Source organism: Helicoverpa zea, chromosome 3, assembly GCF_022581195.2.
Source record: "Helicoverpa zea isolate HzStark_Cry1AcR chromosome 3, ilHelZeax1.1, whole genome shotgun sequence".
NCBI classification, from domain to species: domain Eukaryota; kingdom Metazoa; phylum Arthropoda; class Insecta; order Lepidoptera; family Noctuidae; genus Helicoverpa; species Helicoverpa zea.
In genome coordinates this window covers 14,421,346-14,443,992 of record NC_061454.1, presented here as the reverse complement: position 1 = coordinate 14,443,992, position 22,647 = coordinate 14,421,346, and the positions used below count along the sequence as shown (strand labels likewise).

At 38.5% G+C, this 22,647-nt stretch overlaps 1 protein-coding gene across 1 annotated transcript in view; it reads right to left on the bottom strand.

Annotated features, from left to right (window-relative positions):
- LOC124645864 (nephrin) overlaps positions 1-22,647 on the bottom strand; it is a 207,641-nt gene that overhangs the window by 137,950 nt on the left and 47,044 nt on the right. Inside the window, exon 2 of the mRNA XM_047185809.1 lies at positions 17,280-17,415. Within this exon, the coding sequence (XP_047041765.1) occupies positions 17,280-17,415 (136 nt within the window). The remainder of the gene's footprint in view (positions 1-17,279; positions 17,416-22,647) is intronic.

Genomic DNA, 22,647 nt, shown 5'->3' with positions numbered 1-22,647 from the left:
ATGACAGCCGGGACCTACAGTTTAACGTGCCATCCGAAACACAGCCAATGGTGTCTAAGATATACTTAGAAAGTACATACAGACTTAGAAAAGTTGCATTGGTACTTGCCTGACCTGGGATCGAACCCGCGCCCTCATACTTGAGAGATTGGTCCTTTACCCACTAGGCCACCACGACTTTTGTCAGTACTTGAGGTACTTATCAGTACTTGAGTATGCTACAATATTTTAAAATTAGTTTACCAAAAACTGTGAAACTTTACAAGAAAGTCGTCGTCTATAACGTTACGCAAGTCTGTAACTGGCCGATCACTCGCAAAGATTTTTGCCTCTGACAAAAATAGCACAGAAATCATATTGAACTGGATATTAATAAAATATCTTTTTGAAATCCTTAGGTATTCTATTATTATTCCTATAATTTTATTTCGGCATTAATAAGATACCTTACAGATGTCGTGAACAATGAGGACATTGAGAGTCAATCAATCACAAATTACAGGAGGCCCAAAATATAATCGTAAAAATGTGAAAGGAGGCAGAATATCACTGTAGCTTAATAAATGATTATGCTTCATGGCTATTTTGCTGATGGGAGTAAATATTTTTACGAAAGCAAAAGCTGGCTTGTGTTATTTTAAACTTTTTCAATTTTAATCCAGTTTCGGAACGTGAATCCGTCTTGTGGAACAGTGGCTTGAAGACAGACGAAGTAAACAATAATAAGAGTGTAATACTTCTGGCTGGTTATATCTGTGAGCACGACGATACAATTCATTTCCTCGCGATATCTCGAGGCGCTGTACAACGTAATAACGCCAGTTTGTAATGAAATAATAATTGAGTCTCAGCTGCGAGCACGCTTTAGTTTATTTATCAAAAGACAATATTAGGACTTTGAAGTATCCAACCGGGAATTATTACAAAGTAATCCGCCAGATGGCGTTGCTAGGTTAATATTATTAAAATTGGTTTTCACTTCAATATTTTCGAAGCTTTATATTTTTATACATTTTCTCTTCTGTCAGCATATTTTTCGCAAGAATATTATTCGTTGTAAAAATATGAGTACAATAAGTGTAGCCAGTCATAAACTAGTTCATGACTAATCTATTACTGAAATAAATCGGTCTTTCCTAACATTCGTACAACTCGAAGTCAATCATACACCTTGTTAAAAGTTCGATATTGCAGTTTGGCAGGAATAGCGATCTATTTCAGATTAATCCCTCTAATGTCATATAACCGACGAGCTATTATCCTTGTTACCGACTTCCAAAACGGCTCTAACTGCTTCCAGACTCCATTCTCTAAATCGATTTCACAGTTGATAAAGGACACCCGGATTTGCGCTATATGATTTCTTATCATATAGTTTGGTCCCATAAAATGTTTTTCCTCCGTGAGTCCCGGGGGAGCGGCTCATGACTGCGTGAAACAGTTAGACGGGCATCAGCGTGTCGCCGCTTATCGGCAGCGCGTCCACTGCCGCGTCACAATGATTAACGAGCCGCTAAACCGAGACAAAGCCGCCGGTGGAACCGCACAATGCCCACTGGACATAAAAATATATATTACACACTTGTCTTGTACTTTGTCTGGCTTTTGTTGGCCGTTTTATCAAACTAGCCGCTTGGGTGCAAAAGACGCTAGTTTTTATAGTTTTATGTGCAATGTTTTGGTTTGTTGCAAAATGTATCACTTTGTTTAAGTTTTAAACTTATACCATATTTGCATACTGGGAGCCATCTGTAAATATTCTTTGAGTAAAAATTTGTAGGTACCGTTTTACAGGAAAAGTATAAGATAAAAGACACATTTTGCGTGTACATTTTCATGCTATCGGCCTATCTTTTCTCGTGCTGTTTTCCCTAAAAAATGATAGTTATTAACAAAAATGAACCGTGGAAAATACTACGGTCGAGGTAAAATGAATTCAAAATATACAGTAACGATGTTTGGCAGAAAAGTCAATTTCTGCTGCAGGAATAAAATTGCCAAAATAAACACAATAATTTTATGAATTTAAAAAATACGATCCACTAGATATTGCAGTTAAGTTGAACGCGAGCCAACTCAATAACATCGATAGCCATCGGAACACAAAGAACGGATTCACCGAAATGATCCAGTAATCCGTGTAACATATAATCGAATATCTGAAGGGGCTTAGTCCTCCTAAATTAATGATCAGATTAATCCACAAAACTGGCATCTCCATCGCTTAAAATTTGGACAAACCAATCTTCCAGCTATAACTTTCCGGATAAATTTTGAGCTTCATAATCCGAGATCGGAACTAATTTATGGAGTGGCCTATTTCAGTGTGACCTCTTAGTAAAATAACGCGCGGTACAATGGGGCTCATGTTATCGGCATGGGATCTGTGCGAGCGGGAGGCGGATCGTTAACGCCGTTTCTTATGGGCTTGAATTACTACTGAGATTTATATTCAACTCTAATGATAATGGTAAATGTGAGCCAGTAAATAGAAAGAACCGATTACGTTTAATGGTCGCAGATAGCTTTGTTGGTTCGGTGAAGCAATAATATCTTACAAGCAGATAGCTGAAGTAAAACAGGACATTGTTAGCGTAATTATAAACGGTTCGAGTTTCATTTAATTTTCATTCATTAACAAGTTACAGATGCTTGAAATCTAAGAAACAGTGAGTAGTTCAGACGGGATCAAATTCAGTAATCTCCAAGCATTGTGAAGAGTCTCGAGGCATCTCGAGTTCCAAGGTCCACTTGTAAGTTGAACTGCGCTGCCTTCACGAGCAGCCCATGCTGAGCCTCTTCAGCTCAAAACTTTGATGACTCATCTAGTTTGTTCTGATGAATTTAAAGCTAAAGAGGATTCAAAGAAACCTGTTAAAGGATCCTACAACTGAACATAAAGAAGTACTCGCTCCAACACTTACAAGTTAAACATCTTGGGGACTTCTCGTAGCTCTGAGCGATGCGACAACTACGATATTCGTTCCAACTAGTAATCAGAAAATTATTTAGGTTTTTTTTTTTCAATCGGTTGAAGTTATTTATTTTTTACATGAAATTAATGGTTTGAAAGCCGGTAGTAAAAATATTACGGTCGAGTGGAGCGGTGTGCCGGAAAACGGTGTACAACATGAATTTGATGGTGCGTACGAATGTGAGCCAAATATCAGATATTGTAAAATTGATTTCCTATAAATTCGCATCAAGATGGAAGCCCTAGTGAAAATGAGGGGATCGTAAAGTTTTATTAGCTCACTAATAAAGTGGAAGTTGGCGATGGCGCGATGGCACCGGTGGAATGCCGATAGTAATTCGTTGTTCATATTCCGGGGCACGCGCCCGACTCTTCATTAGGAATTATTGCCGCCGCTCAGATTTGTGTGGGCTCACTTGCCTTTCATGACCTTTGACACTCTAATTTCTTGATTCCCGACGCTTGACTTGATTGAGCTCCGTTTGCTTTCGGATTTATTTCCTCGCTAACAAGAAATATAACGGGAACAAGAATTCCGACTACAACATAGAGATCATTTATTAAAAATTCTTGTTTCTGACAAAAGCTCTTGATGTTAAATTAATAAGTTTCTTATTGTACAACATTTCTGAGAATCAGTAGAGAATGAAGCAGCTACTTGTATGGGATACAAACTTAATACCTCGTTCACTTATGATTGGAACTAACAACGTCAAGTTCTTGTGAAAACTCGTTGTTGATATTGAACGGTATTTTGTAATACCTGATGAGTTTTACAGTCTGCGTAAACTGTAATGATAAATGATTTCGACGAATTATCATATTTGTTTTTTAATTTGTGTTTAACAGAAATATGAGTACTAGTTGGTTTGTATCAACAAATTCTGCGGACTCCCAATTTTCTACACATAACCATTACTTATAAGTCAAACATTCAAAAAATGTTGAGTATTTTTTTTGCATAATCAAGTGGCATATATTGAGCGCAATCAATTAAGAATACTATTTTATCACACCAAAATCTCTATTCATAGAAATTTCAAGCGAAACGTAAAATGTAAACATGGCTGCACGAAGCACGTTGTCACACGCCTACTTACATAAATCATTTCAGTTTAAATTACTCGGTTACAGCAGATTGTGCGCTATATTTCATTACGAGGCTCAACTGGCGAGTGGACACGTTACTTCGGACCTGTACACCTAAGTGGGTTATCTTCATGGAGTCCGCAGAGCTGACCCATCCCCATTATGCTAATATTATACTGACTAATACGTTAAAGTGCAAGAATTGCGCAGTTCGCTACAGGTTTAGATGCTCTCAACAAATATTCCGGAGTGCCTTCACGACTCCAATCGGAATTCCATGCAGCTTTAGATATATGAAATTGAATTCCTGAATTTAGTTCACAAACTATCTGCGCTGAGTTCCAATTGAAAACTCTCTATAAAGATTTATATCAAGCTGCTATTACGCCAATTAAAAACCCAATCGAAACTTAATAGCTTCATATTTATTAAAGGCTAGAACACAAACATAATGAATACCAATGTTCATTATCATAGCAATTAAGATTTACGAATACTGTCATCTGGCATCTCATTACAACATTATTAAAATGTCAACAATAAATAATCCCCAATATTAATAGGTACCTAGTGAAAATTATTAATGAAAGTGTGGTTTTATCGTTTATTTTTGGTAATTCGGGAGTGCACTAAATATCATTATTCATTATTATGCAGAAAGCAGTATAAGAGAAAATATGTACAGAGACTGTTCTAAGATGTCAGAGATGGCACTATCATCTTTCTGACCTTATCTCAACTACATGCAAGTATGTATTGCATGTCCGGATGCGGTTATCTGATCTCCTCTAGCTAGTCACTTTGGATAATCCGATATCTCTTAGTAAGATCGATTTTACGAAGACGACAGAGGTAGATTAATTAATCTTGGCAATGTCTGAATCGTGTAGGCATCATATTTCTGCTATCAACACGATTAAAAATCCCGTTGTTTTTCACAAATATACGAAAATTTTATGTAGTATATATACGAGAGTTCAATCTTACGCACACAAACTAGCATTGAAACATTGGAACGTACAGTATTCGTAGGAAACGTAAATATTTGAGCTGTGCCGGGATCGAACTGGAAATACAACAGAGGTGAAATAAATAAAAACCTGTGCTATCGGTGAACCCGGTCAGGGCACATGCGAAACCGCTACACATAGCCATTAGGTTAATTAAAGGGGACATCTATATCGAAAGACAATACATAGGGTTATTTGTAGTCAACTTATTCCACAATCCACTTTTAGAAGCTTCCGTTCACTTCAGCAAAGATATCAGTGGCTACATTGGTTTGACTTGTCTAGCTTGATTTCTTGTCATAAGAAACAAATTACCTCGACGATGACATTCGATGATCTGTACTATAGTCCTACTTATTGGATAGTAGCTAAGGTTAAAGGTCATTAAGGAACTTACTCTGCTTTGTTAGATTTCATAAAAGAGGCAGTTATAAGTTAGTTAGTGTACAATAATATGTGCCAACGAGACCGCGACCAACGAGTGTCTCTAAACTGAGTTGTTATCAGCAATAACAATTACATTGACACGAGCGTGTTCAGTAAGACAAACACTGGAGAACTAGTAAGATTTAAGTGTTAAACTCGCTAACGAGGGCACAATCTTTGTTCGGAACCTCAATAATGTGTCCCGTTGTTCAATAGTTCGGCGGCCATTATGTCGCGATACGACGAAAATTTTCAATTTAAGTCGGAACAGTTTAATACCTGAGGCGCGGCGCTTTGTGCTCAGAACAATGCCACGGATTATTGTAGCGTGCCTCAATTGTACCAAGCATACACGCTTCCCTGTATGAAACCAATTAAATCAATAGTTATTGCGTAAGTTCAAACTAGTTGCGGTTCGATAATACGTTAGGGAAGCCGTTCAGTAGAACTGCGGACGAAGATTCTCAAAGATATTATAATAATGTTCTCAGAACTATCGCATTTGATACGGTTATGAGCTTATAGAGTTTCCAGAATATTAAAATGTGTTTGTCTTCTTTTATGCAAGATGCAGAAAAATCGAATAACAAGATAATTGAATAGACGGAACAATTGAACCGAATCAAGACAGCATACTCTCTATAGCAATGTCTTCAGTCTATCTAATCGGCTTTAACTCTTAGAAAATAAATCTCCTTTATATAAAAATAGACAGAAACATAATTCCCGTACAATAATAAGTTTATTTAGCAGTAAAACCACGCGTCACTAACAATCAGTGAAGCTGATTATTTTGAGTATAGCGGTGACCGCCGTCATTGTGCGGCCGAGCCTGCCGTGGGGCCAGCACTTGCTGATGTTGACACGTTGTGTGTCTGACAGAAGTACAAACAACGTTATATTATGTATGTTAATATAGGCAGAGGTCTAAATGTGCAAAAGCTGTCATATAGAACATTATCTGTTAGAATTGAGTACAAAACAATATATTTCAAATACATTTCAGTAAAAAAATCGGAACAGTCAGTATGCTTAAAGACTTATTTAAACAAGTAAAATAAATAGCAGACGTTTGAGCAATTTACAAAACTTCTAGCTAGTTACAAAAACCGCGCCACTAATTCACAGTATACATCAGCATGTCGACTCAATGTCTGGGAGGAGTTACATTACTGATTGCGCAGAGCTTGGCGCCCCCGCCCAGCCACTCGAGCCGGCAATGAATACGCGCTCGTGAGTAATGAACACTGAATAATGAACAATGCGATCGCGGCCGAACAACACGACATCATTCACGCAAACCTAATTCAATAGACGAACGCGCTTATTGAAACATTTCCCTGTAAATATATGTCTATATGTAAATATATGTATATATGTAGCTAGGAGCCTGTGTGGCAGCTAGGAGCCTGTGTGGCAGCTAGGAGCCTGTGTGGCAGCTAGGAGCCTGTGTGGCAGCTAGGAGCCTGTGTGGCAGTTAGGAGCCTGTGTGGCAGTTAGGAGCCTGTGTGGCAGTTAGGAGCCTGTGTGGCAGTTGGTAGCCTGTGTGCTACATAGTGGTCAGGAGTGGCCGAGGTTGTACTGTGCATACTGTGCTGTGTTTGTGTTGTTGCAGATTAACCCACGAGGACGTGGGTCTACGCAGGATGGCCGTGTCGGAGACTGTCAATAGTACGGACACTAAACGTCACGCAAGCGCGCCCTCTCGTGGCGTTTCCGGTGAAACAACATTTTGGCGCGCTTGGCAGAGTAGTGGTGGTCGGCGTGGCGTCCGCGGAGCTCAGTCTTGGTCGAGTCGTCGTGCTGCGCACATCTCGATACTGCCTTTCGTTACGTGTAGTGTACCTAGTGTTATTGCCTAGTGTTGTAGTACTGTTGTAGATCCATATTGTAAAGTGTGTAAAGTGTCTTTTGAAATTAAAGTGTAAAGGTTCTTCTAACCTAACAGACAGACATGTGTTGCTGGGGAGTTTGTTCCGCCACTTCTTCTCCCCAAGCCAAAACACATAGGAAGTGGCGAAGGGCGGGCGTTTTGGGGGCTGTCTTTTGTTCTGACTAATTTGAATAAACGTTTGACTTTTGAGTTCGTTTGAATTTTGAGTTTCTTTGAGTTATCTCTTTGCTTGATTACCCTAACTGATGTCGGACGATAGTGCCTTCCTTGATGTTCGCCTCCGACATATATAATTAATTTTGTGCTAGTTTTTGACGCTTGAACAATGGCCGTGATGATCAGATTGAAATGCTGTTTTGGAAGTGTGATTTATCATGATAATGAGAAGAGCATTGCCGATTTTGAGGTAAATTTAATGGCGAACGTAAATTACGGTTGGAATACGGTTTGTATTAAATGGTAACAGCATTTGTTACACTGAATTCGTGGAATGGTTATTTCAGATTGTTTCGCATGTACTACATAGAATAGTGTGCACTATAGCACACATGAATGCGTAGTTATGTAATAAATCCCGGCTGTCTCACGAACACTAAGACGCGAGGCAACACACCTAAGAGTTTCTCGCTCTGCGTTAATCCCGGGCTAAGTCCCGCGTTTTCCAATTAAACTTTGTACTGAAGGCGAATATTTTAAATTAGCTAGCCTACCGCCTGGCTGCCACCGGCATTTTACTCAAAAATACAGATTAAACCTGCGCTGACACTATAAGAACTAAAAATAATTGGCGCTTAATTAGTGGATTTTCATTTACGCTTAGATTATTTTTGTAATTTATTATTTAATACAAAGATGTATGAAAATAGAAGACATGCTGAGCTGACCCGAAATTAAATTGGTAAGTACCTGGGAAAGGAGATTGGGCAAGAATGTATGAAGTTTGGTTCAAATGTCCACCACGAACGAGACCTATATAATTAAATAGTCCACTTGATTTAGAGTAACTTTTACTAAGAAAGTAAAAAAAAACAATGCCAAAAAAAAAGTTATAGCCAAAAATGTATTCTTAATTTTCGGTAGTTTTTGTATGTTATCATGATTATTTTTTATTTTATTCCACTTCCATTTCCGCACTTTATCTAAAACTAAGATGAGTAAGACACGTTTGCATATAAACAGCCCATATTTCTTTGCCCGATGGATGAACGAATCACTAACCAATTGAGGCGCCAGAAGTGCTTGAATATACTCAGCGGTTCCTGGATCTAAGAAAGTTCGATGTAACTGGCGGTGCCTTCTCTCTAATAATGAACAATTCTATTTTGTCAGAAGTTACAGAAAGTACGAATATTACGAAAAGTAATTGAAAAAATTAAATAGAAAAAATCTATAAAATGTTTTATTTGATTTTGCTATAACTTTTTTCTGGCATTATATTTTTTTTTACTTCCATAACAAAAAATGTTCTATATTTAACGGGCTATCTAGCCATATAGGTCTCGTTCGTGGTGGACATTTGAACCGGAATCGCCCATTGTCCTTTTATGACTTTTTTGTCCCGTAGGTATATAAGATAAATAAACAAAAGAGATATAAAGGGAACTACATCCAAAGATAAAGCACTAATCGGGAGCGTTGATATTGCCGGCAGCCTACACTAAGCGCAGATATTAAATACCTTGGATCGGAGGTATGTTAGTCTGTTACAAGTGGCCCTTGATAGCTAATAACGTTACCAGCAATTCTATCGGCTTCCATCGGCTTCCATCGGCAGGAGGTTCACAATTACTTGGGGAACTGTTTAATTAGAAGCCGATAATACTGTTATGAGAGACGGTAGAACTAACGAAGTTTCCGATTGGAGCCTGACACGGCCGGCCAAGTGCCGATTTATTTCATTGTCATAGTAATTGTACGTATTAGGAGCTGAGCAGCCTTTTAATGTCATTTGCATTGAGTGAACTTATTTTTAACCGACTTCCAAAAAAGTTGGAGGTTCTCAATTTGGATGTTTAAATACGATGTTTATTCGTATTCCAATGCTTGTATTCTACGAGTCCCAAGGTAAGCTCTTCAATTTTAATTCCCATATAATAAGTAATAAACAAAAATTTAACTGAAATGTCATCATATTATAATAAATCCCCTTCATTATCATAATCCTGCACTACAATAAGGCTTTAAGTAATTAGTTTAGCAACAAAACACACTACTTGGTAAGCTGTTAAACTTTTACCGACTGACAACGTTTGGCGTGTGAATCGCGGATTAGTGACGACACGTTGCCATGGCAACGCACCGCCTCGCCGAAGCCAATTTGCGCGGCCATCCGCGAAAAAACCATATCGCTAGCTTTCAATACTTCACAGTTATATGTTCGAGAAATAAATACTATTTATACAGACTTTTCTGGTTGGAAATATTGAGTATTGTGTGTCGTAAATCTAAGGGAAAATCATGTCAATGACTAACCGTGATCAATGATTTTGGAAATTGAGGCCCATACAATTTTTGTGTATTATTTTGGTTATCAAAGAGTAGGCTAGATAATAGAAATCCCACCAAAAACATTAAATGTAAAAAAAGCCAATCCTCTACGCAATTCCTCCACCGTAAAAAGTTTTGAGATCGCATAGAAGCCAAGTCCTGTTCAACTTTATTTGTAATAATAAATCAATATTTTGTGACTATATCAATAGTTTCGTTCACTTTACAATAATATTGACTTAGCCATGAGCACAATAAACTACAAATATAATACAGCATATCTTGGAGAGGTGAAAGTCAATCATGAAGTTTAATATCACAGAATTAAATACTTTTAGTTTTTTCAATTGTTACTAAATGACCGACAGTCAGTATCATCCAAAATCATGAACTGCACATTTACTATGGCGCATGTTTGGTCCATGGTGATCTCAAATTCCAATCAGTCCAATCGTATAATCATGTCCATATAGAATGTATCAATTCAATGGTATTTACACATTATTTCAGGGAGCGACTATTAACTTGTGCTCATGGCCAAGACAATATTATTGTAATGTGAACAAAACTATTGTTGTAGTCACAAAATATTGATTTATTATTACAAATAAAGTTGAACAGGACTTGGCTTCTATGCGATCTCAAAACTTTTTACGGTGGAGGAATTGCGTAGAGGATTGGCTTTTTTTACATTTAATGTTTTTGGTGGGATCTAATTTATTTTTTGTAGGTCTCCTTCTTCTCTAAGTATATAACAAATTAAATTAACTTACATGCAACTAACTAAATATATAACAAACTAAATATGTAGACCTAAACTAGCACGTAAACAACATTTTTTTAAAATAAATTAAACAATTTCGAAATTGTCGAATTTTTTAATCGAATATCTTTTAGAATAAAAGAGATTTATTTCAGAGGTAGATGGCGCTATCACATGAAATTGTTTTTTTTTTTTTAACTAAAAACCGTAGCGCGATTTAGACCAGGACAACGCCATCTATCGAGCGAGCATGCAGTATTTATCGCACTGCATTAATATGAAAGATTTTATCATTATTCATTTTATTTTAACCTAGCTTTTTTATTCATATGTATGTATATTTAATACATATTAACAATATACCACACTACGTAACAATAAAACAAATAGTAACATTTTGTACATAAATAAATAACAAAGTTATCAATGCAGTCAAAATTCATACACAATGTTCTTGAAAAACCGCAAATATAAATTTGTTTCCTATTTTTTATTAAGTTTTAAGGTTTTTATAATTTTTCCTTTATATGTAGCTAATAACCTATCTTGGTGCCAAATTTGAAGGTTCTAAGTTTGCTAGAAGTACCTTAGACTTTTGATGATCGGTCAGTGAGTGAGTCAGTGACAAAATGGTGTAACTTTGATCGCTCATAACTCGTAAACTATTTATTCAAATTTCTTGTAATTTTAGGACTGAGCTTGTTCTAATACTTACTCTTGGTCATCGAAAACCTAAACTCCTAGCTTTGTTCACATGGAAGATACAGGGGGCTGAAATAGCCGCGAAACGCTTCGAGAAAAGATGGTACGGCCGTGCCCGCTTTGCTCGAGTCTTGGCTGGGGCACTGCCGTGCCCTCAGATCTTACATAATGAAATCAAAGTATACTAGGAGCTTTGCTTAACCTCTAAATTAATGTTTTTCTCTCAGTGATTCGAGGAGTCATTGGAGGTATACCTACTCGTGATCGGCCGCGAACTCGCTTACCCGTGCATCCGGCGCCACTCCTCCTGAATAAATTAGCTTAATGTTGCAGGTAAAGGAAATAATATTACCTATGACGTCACTGCCTTGAGTTGATTTGCGGTATGGTATGGCTATATAAACCTTTCAGCAAATTTTGCGTTTTTGGTTTCAGGAACAATTTTCATAGTGACACCGTTCGGTTTTTATATCTACATTGACCTCGACAATTTCCTACCAACTCATTCATAATTCTAAAACCTCTGCAATCAAACGCAACAAACGATCTAAAAGCAACTTATTACGATAAAAACACGTCCTGCAAAAACCGTGTCCACTTTATAAGCTCCGTAAATAATTCGCGTCACATCTCGCCACTTGTTTACAGATTACCGGCTCTATTACAAGGGTGTAAGGTCGGTATTGCGTTGTTGGTGTTGGCTGTTGGAGTCACGTGCGGATATTGGCCATAGTTTACGATAATTCGGGATATTCGCTGATAGGGCACAACACGTAGTGGTCACTGGATCAGAACTGTCTCGGTTTATGTTACACTATTGATTTCGTTTTGTTTTTTTATTGTTCTGTTATAGTTTGGTTTGTTTTTTTGAGTGCTTTGTGATTTAAGATGTGACGGTTAGAAGAAATTCGAGTAGCTTTATATATTTTTACATTATTATGTTTTAAGAGTACTTCTGATTTCTGCAGCTTATTGACATTCATTATTGCGCACTATTAGGCGGGTCTTCCTCGAAAAATTATGTTGTTTTAAACGTGTTTCTAGTTAATCATTAAAAAAACACCAAATTTTGCATTAGCAGCTGATAAAATATATTATAACTAGCTTCTGCCCGCGACTTCGTACGCGGATAAAGTCCCTTATGCCAGCGACTACGGGGTGAGCAAAATCAAAGATCTGAACCGTCTGATATTGTATTTTAAGGGCCCCTTGACTTGAAAACAACGGAATACGCATAGCCATTAGAAACGTTCCATATTAATTTTTGTACTTCAACGGCAAAAGCACAGCAGACTAAACAAAACGCTGAGAACTGAACCGCAAAAGACGTGACCATAGAGATAAAAGTAGTGATTCTAATTAGTCCGCATTTAAGTTGTGTGTGGCAAAAATATTACACGTATTAATACGTTAAAAAACATTAAATTTTACTGAGATGACAAAGTCGTGATGACTTAGTGGAAGTCGTGGTGGTTTAGTGGGTAGAGAACCAATCTCTGAAGTATGAGCGTACGTCTTTGATTCCAGGTCTGGCAAGTACCTGCCAATGCAACTTTTCTAAGTTCGTATGTACTTTCTACGTATATTTTGGATACCAATGATCGTTATTTGGAGGGGATGTTAAACTGTAGGTTCCGGCTGTCATTGAACATTCTTGGCAGTCGTTATGGGTAGTCAGATGCCAGTAAGTCTGACCAGTTTTACCAAGGGGTATTGGGTTGAGCGGGTAACTGGGTTGTGGAGCTCAGATAGGCAGTCGGTCCTTGTAAAACACTGGTACTCAGTTACATCGTGACTGGAAGTCGACTCTAACATAATTGGGACAAAGGCTCTTGAGATAATAACGACAATAATAATGAGATATAAGCACCGCAGGACATCTGAGGCTGATGACGGGGAGTAGCGACCCCGGTGGGCTATATATACTGAGTTCTCCAGGGTATACTGTCCCCCATCTCCGGCCGGTCGGAGTGAACCATGACGGGGGTGGGTCTCACGCCTCTGGTTTGGCTTGGCCGTCCAGAGTGAGGTCGCTAGAGCAGCCCTGCTTGGAGGATAGGTGCCTCGTGGTGAGTGACCCACAGGGAGCGCGTAATCTGCGTTTAAAATCCGCCGAGGTATCCTCACCATTATTTTAGGATTATCTAAAAGACGGACTAATTACTTTTTTTGATTCACCATACCACCTATTTCATAACATTCATTTCTATACATTTCAAGTGTAGTATTGCTCTTGAAGTTCCACATCAGGTGTTCCAGATCTTCGATGTATATACGTCAACAGTGAGTGCTTATCAGATTGAACAACTTTTGCTAAAACGTCACACCTCTATATGCTGTAGTCTAGCTGGGCCCCTGGAGTTCCACATCAGGTGTTTTAGATCTTCAATTTGTATAAGTCAATAGAAAGTGCTTATCAAATTGAACAACTTTTGCTAAAACGTCATACCTGTATATGGTACAGAGAAGCTGGGCTCTTGGGGTTCCACATCAGGTGTTCCAGATCTTAAAATTTATTATCTCAGCTGAAAATGCTCATCATATGAAACAATTTTTGCTATGGCACCATATTTGTATCTCTTATAGTTTTGTTGGTCTGTTGGTGTTCTGCATCAGGTCTTCAAGTTTCGAAGATAAATTATAGCCTATATGTTGACCAGGCTTAATACTAATACAACAAAGAAAAAATCATTGAAATCCGTTCAGTAGTTCCGAAGATTAGCGTGTACAAACAAACAGACATACAGACATACAGACATACAGACAGAATTTTTTTTTGGATTTGTGCTCCATTACTGTTTCTAAACCCCACCCAATTATTATTTTTTTAATATATTCAATGTACAGACACAGTTTTTTTACAGATTTATTATATGTATAGATATAGATTATACCTTAAATTAGTTCCTTACTTAAAATACTATTAGTAGTTGGCAGTCGACAGCGACTGTCATATCCTGTGCCTGGCAGCTCAGGAAAAAAGTAGAAAAAGCTGCCAATAAAGATTTTTCTTTCTTTTTCATCCATATTTGAAGTTGCGAGAATGTTAGGCATGTAGCTATTTATAGAATAACTATTTCAGTTTTGGTTAAATTTGTAACTGCCCACGTATTACAGCTAATACAATTATAGGGAGCGTTTGGCCAATTCGTAGTTTATCCGCGTCGTACGTCACAGTGGTCCCGTGTATCGCCTACCTTCATTAGCCGCGCCCGCACAAACCATGCTTTATCGACTACTGCTGCATAAACCGGCACAAACTCTAATGCAATGCCTCGCCGAGCTCTGTCGCCGCAATCATTCCAAACATTAGCTTTAACTTGTATTTCAGGATTAAAATTTAACTAAACAACACATTTGGTGGGCGTAACTTTATCTCGTTTATTCGAGAGAAACTAATCTACATGAGAACGCGTTTATTTAACTGAAAGCATTTGTAAGATTATTCGCGAGCGCGATACGTGCGACTGTTGAGCTGAACAAAACTTGGGCGGCCTGGCGCCGGTGAGCGCCTAACCCTTCACAACCCGGCGCGCGCTCAACCGTTGAAAAACGCCAAAATTCGCCAGAAATGAACCAACGAACGGTGAAATTACGGACGCGGACGAGTTTGCTCGCGAGAAAAAATAACCCCCCAAAATGGGCGAAGCAATTTGTCTTAAGTGGCTAAAACAGTGAAATATTCGGGAACTTTTAAAGCGTATTAAAGTTTAGCCGGACCTTTTGTAGATGTGAGGAGCGATAGGGACGGGACGGTTAGCCGCGATTTTCCAGAGGTGATGACGCGTTTCTATGCCTCGTTTTTAATTAATACGAAAAGTTAGTCGTCCGCCGGCCAGGGCCCGGTCGGGGGCCTGGCGGGGGCCCGGGCCGACTTATTGTGCGCTTTAATTATATAAATACACGGCTCGTAATGAACAGGAGGCGACACCTCAGCGCGCCGCGTCTCTTAATTCCGCCGAGGGTAACTTTTATAAATACGGGAAATATGGAATCATAAAGTTAGACAATGAGCTCGTTATGCGAATGAAATATTTCAGACTTGAATAAATTAAAAGGGGCCGTGTAAAGCGGCTTACAAGTGTTTACTATAGCCGCTCACGTTACCTCATGGTTTTTCCTAAATTGTTTTATTGCGTATTTATTTCCCGGAATATATTAGTGTCGAGCTCGGCGTTTGTCAACGTGCGCTCGTGATAATTTACATTTATTACATTCAGGTGCTCTTTATCAGTCTGCGCAGATGTGTCCGGCTATAATACTATTTAAAATGCAAATGTACACAGGGCACAAAAATATATCTTGTAAAGTTAGTGGATGGAATGTTAAGTTAGTATAATAGTTTTAACTAAGTAGAGGAAACTTAAAGACATTCTATTAGGGAGCTTATTTGCGGCGAGCGCGGGTTGTCGCGGGTGTGCGCGCGTCGCGTGTCGCGTGTCGCGCAGACACGCCATGAATTAATTATAGCGAGCACAGCTCTTGTTTCTTCAGACATGGAGTTTTGTCGCGCGACCTAAACTTGTGCACTTAGTGGCACAGATTCCGCGATGTAAATAAAACATGCGCCTAACTTTTAGTATTTATGGCCGCCCGAATTCGCGGAATAAACAAGGAGTTTGTTCGAGTTAAATAATAACACCTATTTTTGTGTTTTACAATAAATGTTGGGGTGTTTGGAGTTTATTCGTAATCGTGTTAAATTTTAAATTGGTTATGTTTCTGCAATGTTCTGTTTAGTAATTGTTACAAATATCCTTCTAAATAAGTGACATTTTGCTTTTTAAAATTACAGTTCTGTTTGATCTCACGTTTTGTCAACAATAACGACTCTCATGAACTCGCTACCACCTCCGCGTATGCTTATCACTGTGCTTACACATTCTCCCGTAAGCAGTGTCGGGTAAAAATGCAGCATATAACATCGGGACCTAACAAATTGTGTGTCAGTAATCTACTAACTTGTTACCTTACCGTGACAAATAAACCTATTAAATGGCGTCTCCTTTGAATTTAATTCTTTGCCACTTAAAAAGGGAAAACAGCCCTAATTTATTATGTCTTGTGACGTATTCGTGAGAAGAACAGTTGTGAGATGGGTCACCCTGACAGAAATAGAGTTGTAATAATTATAAAGTAAAACAGTCACAAAGATTCATATGTGGCAAGTACAAACATAAATAAGGTTCGTGTAACTAATTAAAAAACAGACGTACTACCACTAATTGGCCACGCAAGTGAGTAATTTATATGCGGCCACCTCGGTAATCACTATATTACACGAGTTTGCTAATGTTAGACAGTCTGCTTTTAATGGGGGCGTTTTGATCGCCATTTTTTTAATAGTTATAAATTAAATGTAGTAGCCGCTGGGGTTTGTAGTAATAAAGTTTTCCTGTGGAATATTATGATGTTGTTCCAGTAAACACGTGTTCGATCGTGTTCGTGGAAGTGATAGCGCCGGCGATCGCGTTTGCTCCGACCATAGACAAAGTGGAGTAGGTCTTACTCTAGTTCCCCGCTTCTTTTTTTTTCAGAAACTTTAACGTCGGTACCTACTCGTGATAAGAACACTTTCTTTTGAAAATAGTTTCCTCAAGGAAAGATTGTGTTTGGAATTTTGAACAGACTGGTTTATGAGAAAAGTAAAGGTAGTTTTATTTTTTTAATGATGTTGTACTTTTTAGTTTGGGAGCTGGATTTTCTTGTTTGTACTAATGATTTGTGTTCTCAATCGTTTTAGATGAAGCCACAAATCTATACTACGTGAGCTAGATATTTTGAGACTTAAATAGTTAATATTTATTGTCAAATACCTAAATAAGAACACGTAAATATCTGAAAATTCATAGTACAAAAATTGTTTTAAGTTTTCCTAATTAACAATTCCAGTTGCCGTCATAGTTCAAGCCGTTCTAACAAAAGTGCACATACCTGTATAGCGGTATGCCGGCATCGTCCCGGAACCAGAAGACCATGTAGACCTTGTCGTTGGCGGCGGTGCCCAGGTCGCAGGGGAACTGCGCCACCATGCCCTCCACCGCCTGCACGTCCACTGTCCTCACGCCAGCTGCGGGAAAACATCAGCATATTAGTCATCAGACATCAGCATATTAGTCACTATACCAGTATTATAAAGAGGTATCATTTGTAAGCTTGTATGTAGAGGGTAATCTTTGGAAACGCTGGTCGGATTTTCCTGATAGATAGCTACAATGTTCCTGAGTGCCATAGGCTATGTTTTATCCCGGTACGGACAGTAGTTACCACGGGACGCGGGTGAAACCGCGGGAAAACGGCTAGTAATTAATAATATCAAAAACATACAGTTATAGGGTTAGGTATGTAGGGTCGGAAGTTGGAATATTTGTTCTTTTATCACTAGGTATTTAACGTGTCGATCAAATAAGCTGATTGGCATAAATATGCCAAGGTAGGGTAGGGTCCAACTTAACACACATCATAATACTTGTTATCCGGTTATGGAAAGTACTTCCCGGGAGACACGTATGAAACCGCAAATACGGAATCTAGTGACACATAATAAGGTTTAATGAGTACTCATGATGTAAAGGTTTTCACGTAGGCAAATTACTAAATTACATAACATAAAAAGACGTTGTTAAAAGACTTTGTTGTGAAGCCGACCCCAACATGATTGGGAAAAGGCTCGGAGGATGATGATGAAAAAGACTTTGTTAGATGCAGTTTTAAAAATAAAGTGTTGGTAAATATGTAACGGAGTACCTGGAGTGGTTACAATCTTTTAATACACTTGCATCTTGTCAGGATATAAAATAATACCACACTAGTCGTTCACATTGTCCATAATCGTTTAAGTAGTTCAATTTCGGGTGGAACGGATACATTTTACAAGATCACAAAGCACAGACTTGGTTTCTTTGAAACTCTCTTTAAGATTATTTCAATCTAGGTTGTCACCTCACGTCACCATGACGACCACAAAAAGCTACCAGCCAGCAATATTTTTCCACACCGACATTGTTAAAAGAAGAATCGATAGTAAATCCCAATTTTTTTTTAAATTGTCTCCTTACATATGTCACTAACTAAGCGTCCTCAATTCTAGAAAGGCAAGACAAAATGTTATCCATTTTTAAATACTCGGTTGATTATTGTACATATTTTTCCAAACAGTATTTGGCCTACATGTAATCAGATCCGACATGAGTCGAGGCGGTATAGCTACAGCATCTCACCAGTCCCGGGAGCTGCAACAATACAATAATGTACACTCCCCGAGAGTCCATTAGTATGATAACGAGATACGGAAGTCGACGAACATCCAACTTCGGAGCCCCGGGATTCGGCACAACTTGGCTCACCACTCCACAATTATGCGATCTTGTGTATGTATGATGTATTGTGCTTGTACACATATGCAGCGGATTTGGAGACAAAGCCAAGGCTTGGCACTCACTGGACTGTTGAGCATTTTATTGCTGTTTTGATTGGCTGGTCTATCTGTATGTGACATATGAAATTGCTACTAGATAGTTACACAATATTAGACGACCTCCTACCCTAATTCAGTCGGATTTTCAATCAGTAACCAAATAGTTGAATAAAATATTTGCACGCTACAATTCCGTATTTCCGAAACATATTTCCAAAGTTCCTTAATTAGAAGAGGAAGGATCCCAAATTACTTGATCGCGTTCCAAAGGACCGGGAACAGGTAGCGGCACCTGCCAAATAAATCAGTCGTCCTTTCGCCAGACGATATAATTTAAAGTGGCCGGGTCGCACTCCTTTCCTTCGCCGGTACATCTGGCCGGCATTATCCGCCTTCGGTGTGTTAAATCCATTCGCAGTAATCCTACGTAACCCATTGTGCTACAACTCCAGACACTAGACGCTTTGTACACCTAGGTTATTAATTATGTCCCCAGCATCTGTTTAGCCTGTCTGTCTAGCCGATCCATTCAGACAAACTTACGGGGGATTGTTCAAATCTTTTGTCTCTATTATTCAGTTGCAAACGGTCGGGTTTTGTTTTACAAAGAGTGATGCACGTGCTCGTTTTATTTGCGCTTTTATTAAAGTGTTTGTGAGGGATTTGTTGGAGCAGTTTATGCGCAAAGTAATCGCTCAAATAACGGCTTTGATAAATGTTGCACTCAAGCCTAACGTGTCAGCCTGTCGTCATACTGCGGGAAATAATCCTATAGGTTTGATAAACTTCTGCATAGCTAAGCTTTTACTTTTATATATACCTAAGCATATTCTGAATTAAAACAATAAGTATTTTTTACAGTTACTTTCATAAGGTCACAAATAATAGCTTCCTACTTAACAAAACGAACACCTACAGTACTTAAAAAGAAGACGTAAGAAGTCGAAACAAATGTCACAAACGCACTTATTTTTATATCCATGTTATTTATGATTCGTCACATGATATACGGATCGTAAATAGCGCATTAACATGAGGTTATGGCCCAAACTGCTATGGACGGCACTCCACAGGTTCCTTTGTAACAACGAGGCTCGCGTCGCTTGACTGCAGTCACTCAGGGCTGCCAATCTAAGCTAGCAATTATAAAGCTGAAGAGGTTTGAACGCGATAATCATAAAAACTATTGGTCCAATTTTTATGTAGTGTTCTATTGTTAGATAGCTCATTTATTGAACTAACTTTAAGTTAAATTTTTATCCGGGTGCGCAGAATGGTTTCTCTGTCAGATGGGCAAAACCGCGACACACAACCCTTGTTAAGATACGAATATCATGAATACGCAGATATCATTGTATCTGTCATAATGTCAGTCACGTCCTTATCTCCTGTTATAGCGCAGCATCAATAATTCCGGAGATACATATCATTAGTTAAAGTATCTTTGTATTTGTATTGAGTATTCTGCGAATGTACGAGTAGTTTTCTTGTATCACTGCTACGTGTCTTGAGATGCAGCGGATTTGAGTTTATGTGAAACGTAAATGAATTCTATGTAACGCGATTGCCTTGCTTATTGGTAATGGAAACGATAGAGAATTAGTTATAGATAAAGTCAACATCACACATAGACTTATAGATCTAATTCCCACATAATTTTTATTCACCGAAACTCAACCGGCATTAGACAGAGTGACAGCCCTAGCTGTCAGTGCGGTGGTGAGCGATCGGCGAATTTGTTCGCGTAATGAGGAGGCTGCAGGGCTGTCACGCGGCGGTGCGTCACGCCGTCTCGAGATCAATGGATTTTTAATGACCGCCGGAAAGCACCCCCATTTGTATTACACGTCACTATGACGCTACAACCAAAATGGGTTTAATACAATAATTGATTCCGACACATTTCACTGAATATTCGTAAATGCACCGTTTTGCTCGTGTCACTAATCAATATGCATGACGTCTATATCTGGCACATTTTAATTGCATAAAATAAACTCGCCCGTCTCTCTATTTGAATTGTTATATTGTTGTGACACCAAAATTAACGCGATATTAACAGTAATCACAAAAACAGTTATTAATTTCACGTTTATATGGTTCAATAATATTCAATGGTATTATTATAATGCATACGGTATTCATATATTCGAAACTAAAGCAATTCGAAACTAAAGTAAATGAAAGCAATTCAAAATTTAGTTTGTGCTTTCCACGCTTAGCTCTATAAATTCCGTTATCATTCATTCTTGAAGTATTAATAAAAGTTAATTCAGGTTTTTGAATGAATGCCTTTCAATGCTCCAGGTGGCCATGATATCCTCACTATAAAAAGTAGAATTTAAAACAGTAACAGAACGAGTGGAACATGGAAGTCATTAATGAATTAACGTGGGCAACAGTCGTTTATGAAGTAGTGTTAATTATCGGGCGGCGGCGGCGGCGCGCCGGATTGCCGGAGAGCAGCCGGATTGCTGCCTGAACCGCCGGTGCCTGTCCACTTACATAGTGCCAATTAGCGAGGGTACAGCCAGCTTTTAATTACGGCCCGATAATTGCTCACGTAACACGGATTATAGGCCGTAAGCACCGACTGTTGAATTATAAAACGGCGACTCTTTGTGACCTAGACGGCGCCACCGTCGCGCTTACGTTGTATATTTCAGTTTCGTTGTAACTGAAGGGAGTTAGGCATTGAAAAGCCTGTGTGCTCTTATGGCTTTTGGGTTAAGTTTAATTGATATAAACCAGCATTATTTTGTACATCTTTCACCGGTAGTTGATTATGACATGACCGTAGCTCTTGCTACGCCATTCTCGTAGCACATTATGGTATGCTACGCCGTAGTATAAATACGAAGGCAACTAATTTAAATACTTTAGCCTACACGGGCATAATAACAAAATCTCATTTTCATATTATAAAATAGCAAAACTTATTACATAAACATACAATTAAGTTAAAAAATCTGCAGAAAAGTCAGATTACATTTGAAAAATTCGTGCTTTAAAACGTAGAAGTCGGACATTTTGTGAAATGCAGTAGATTTTCGAGAATAAACATGCACTAACGTTGAATAAGACGTGACCGAGGAGCGATGTGATTGCGGACCAAACTAGCCTCACATAAAGTGGTTACACTACTTCCCTGGCTACTGCCTTTTGACGGTGCACTCCAAACTATTCCGAGACTCTACATTTTGTACGAAATAATCGTATATTTTGCATGCATGTGGGGTATGCATTAAAGGGCAAAATGACTCATTGTCTAAAATAGAATAGCTCAGCAATACAAGTTTGGCTTTCACATTGAACGCTGAACACAACGAGTTTGTTTGAAACAGTTATAATGGTTCTGGAACACAAAGAACCATGAACAAACATGGGTGGGTAAGTCAGTAAGAATCCCATCACTGAACTCAACATCAAATCAATTTACCGCTTGCTCATGACTCACAAAAATCCATATAAATAAATATTAGTTGGCTAGCTATTGGTTTAGGTTTCGAGATGAATGCAGGATAATTGCAGCGCGGGTCAGCGAGTATGCACTGCATGCAATTGCTGCTGCTAGCAGTATTACTGCCAGTTTTCAACCAGCTATAGTGAACACCGATTTATTCTGTGCACTGAAAATGTTGTAAATAAAATGAATGACCCCACCTAGTGATTGTTTAGCCATAAAGGGTCATCATTAATCCTTTGATAGATATCAGATTAGTCGCCAGAGAGGATCCAGACCATTTTGTAAATTAAAATTAACAAGACGTGTAACTATGTTTGTAGAGTGTTCAGAATTTTCAGTCTCTAATATTTTGTGATATTCTACAAGCCATGCGATACAAAGTGAGTTTCAGGTTGGGACGAGTTGGCCATCGCCTGTGG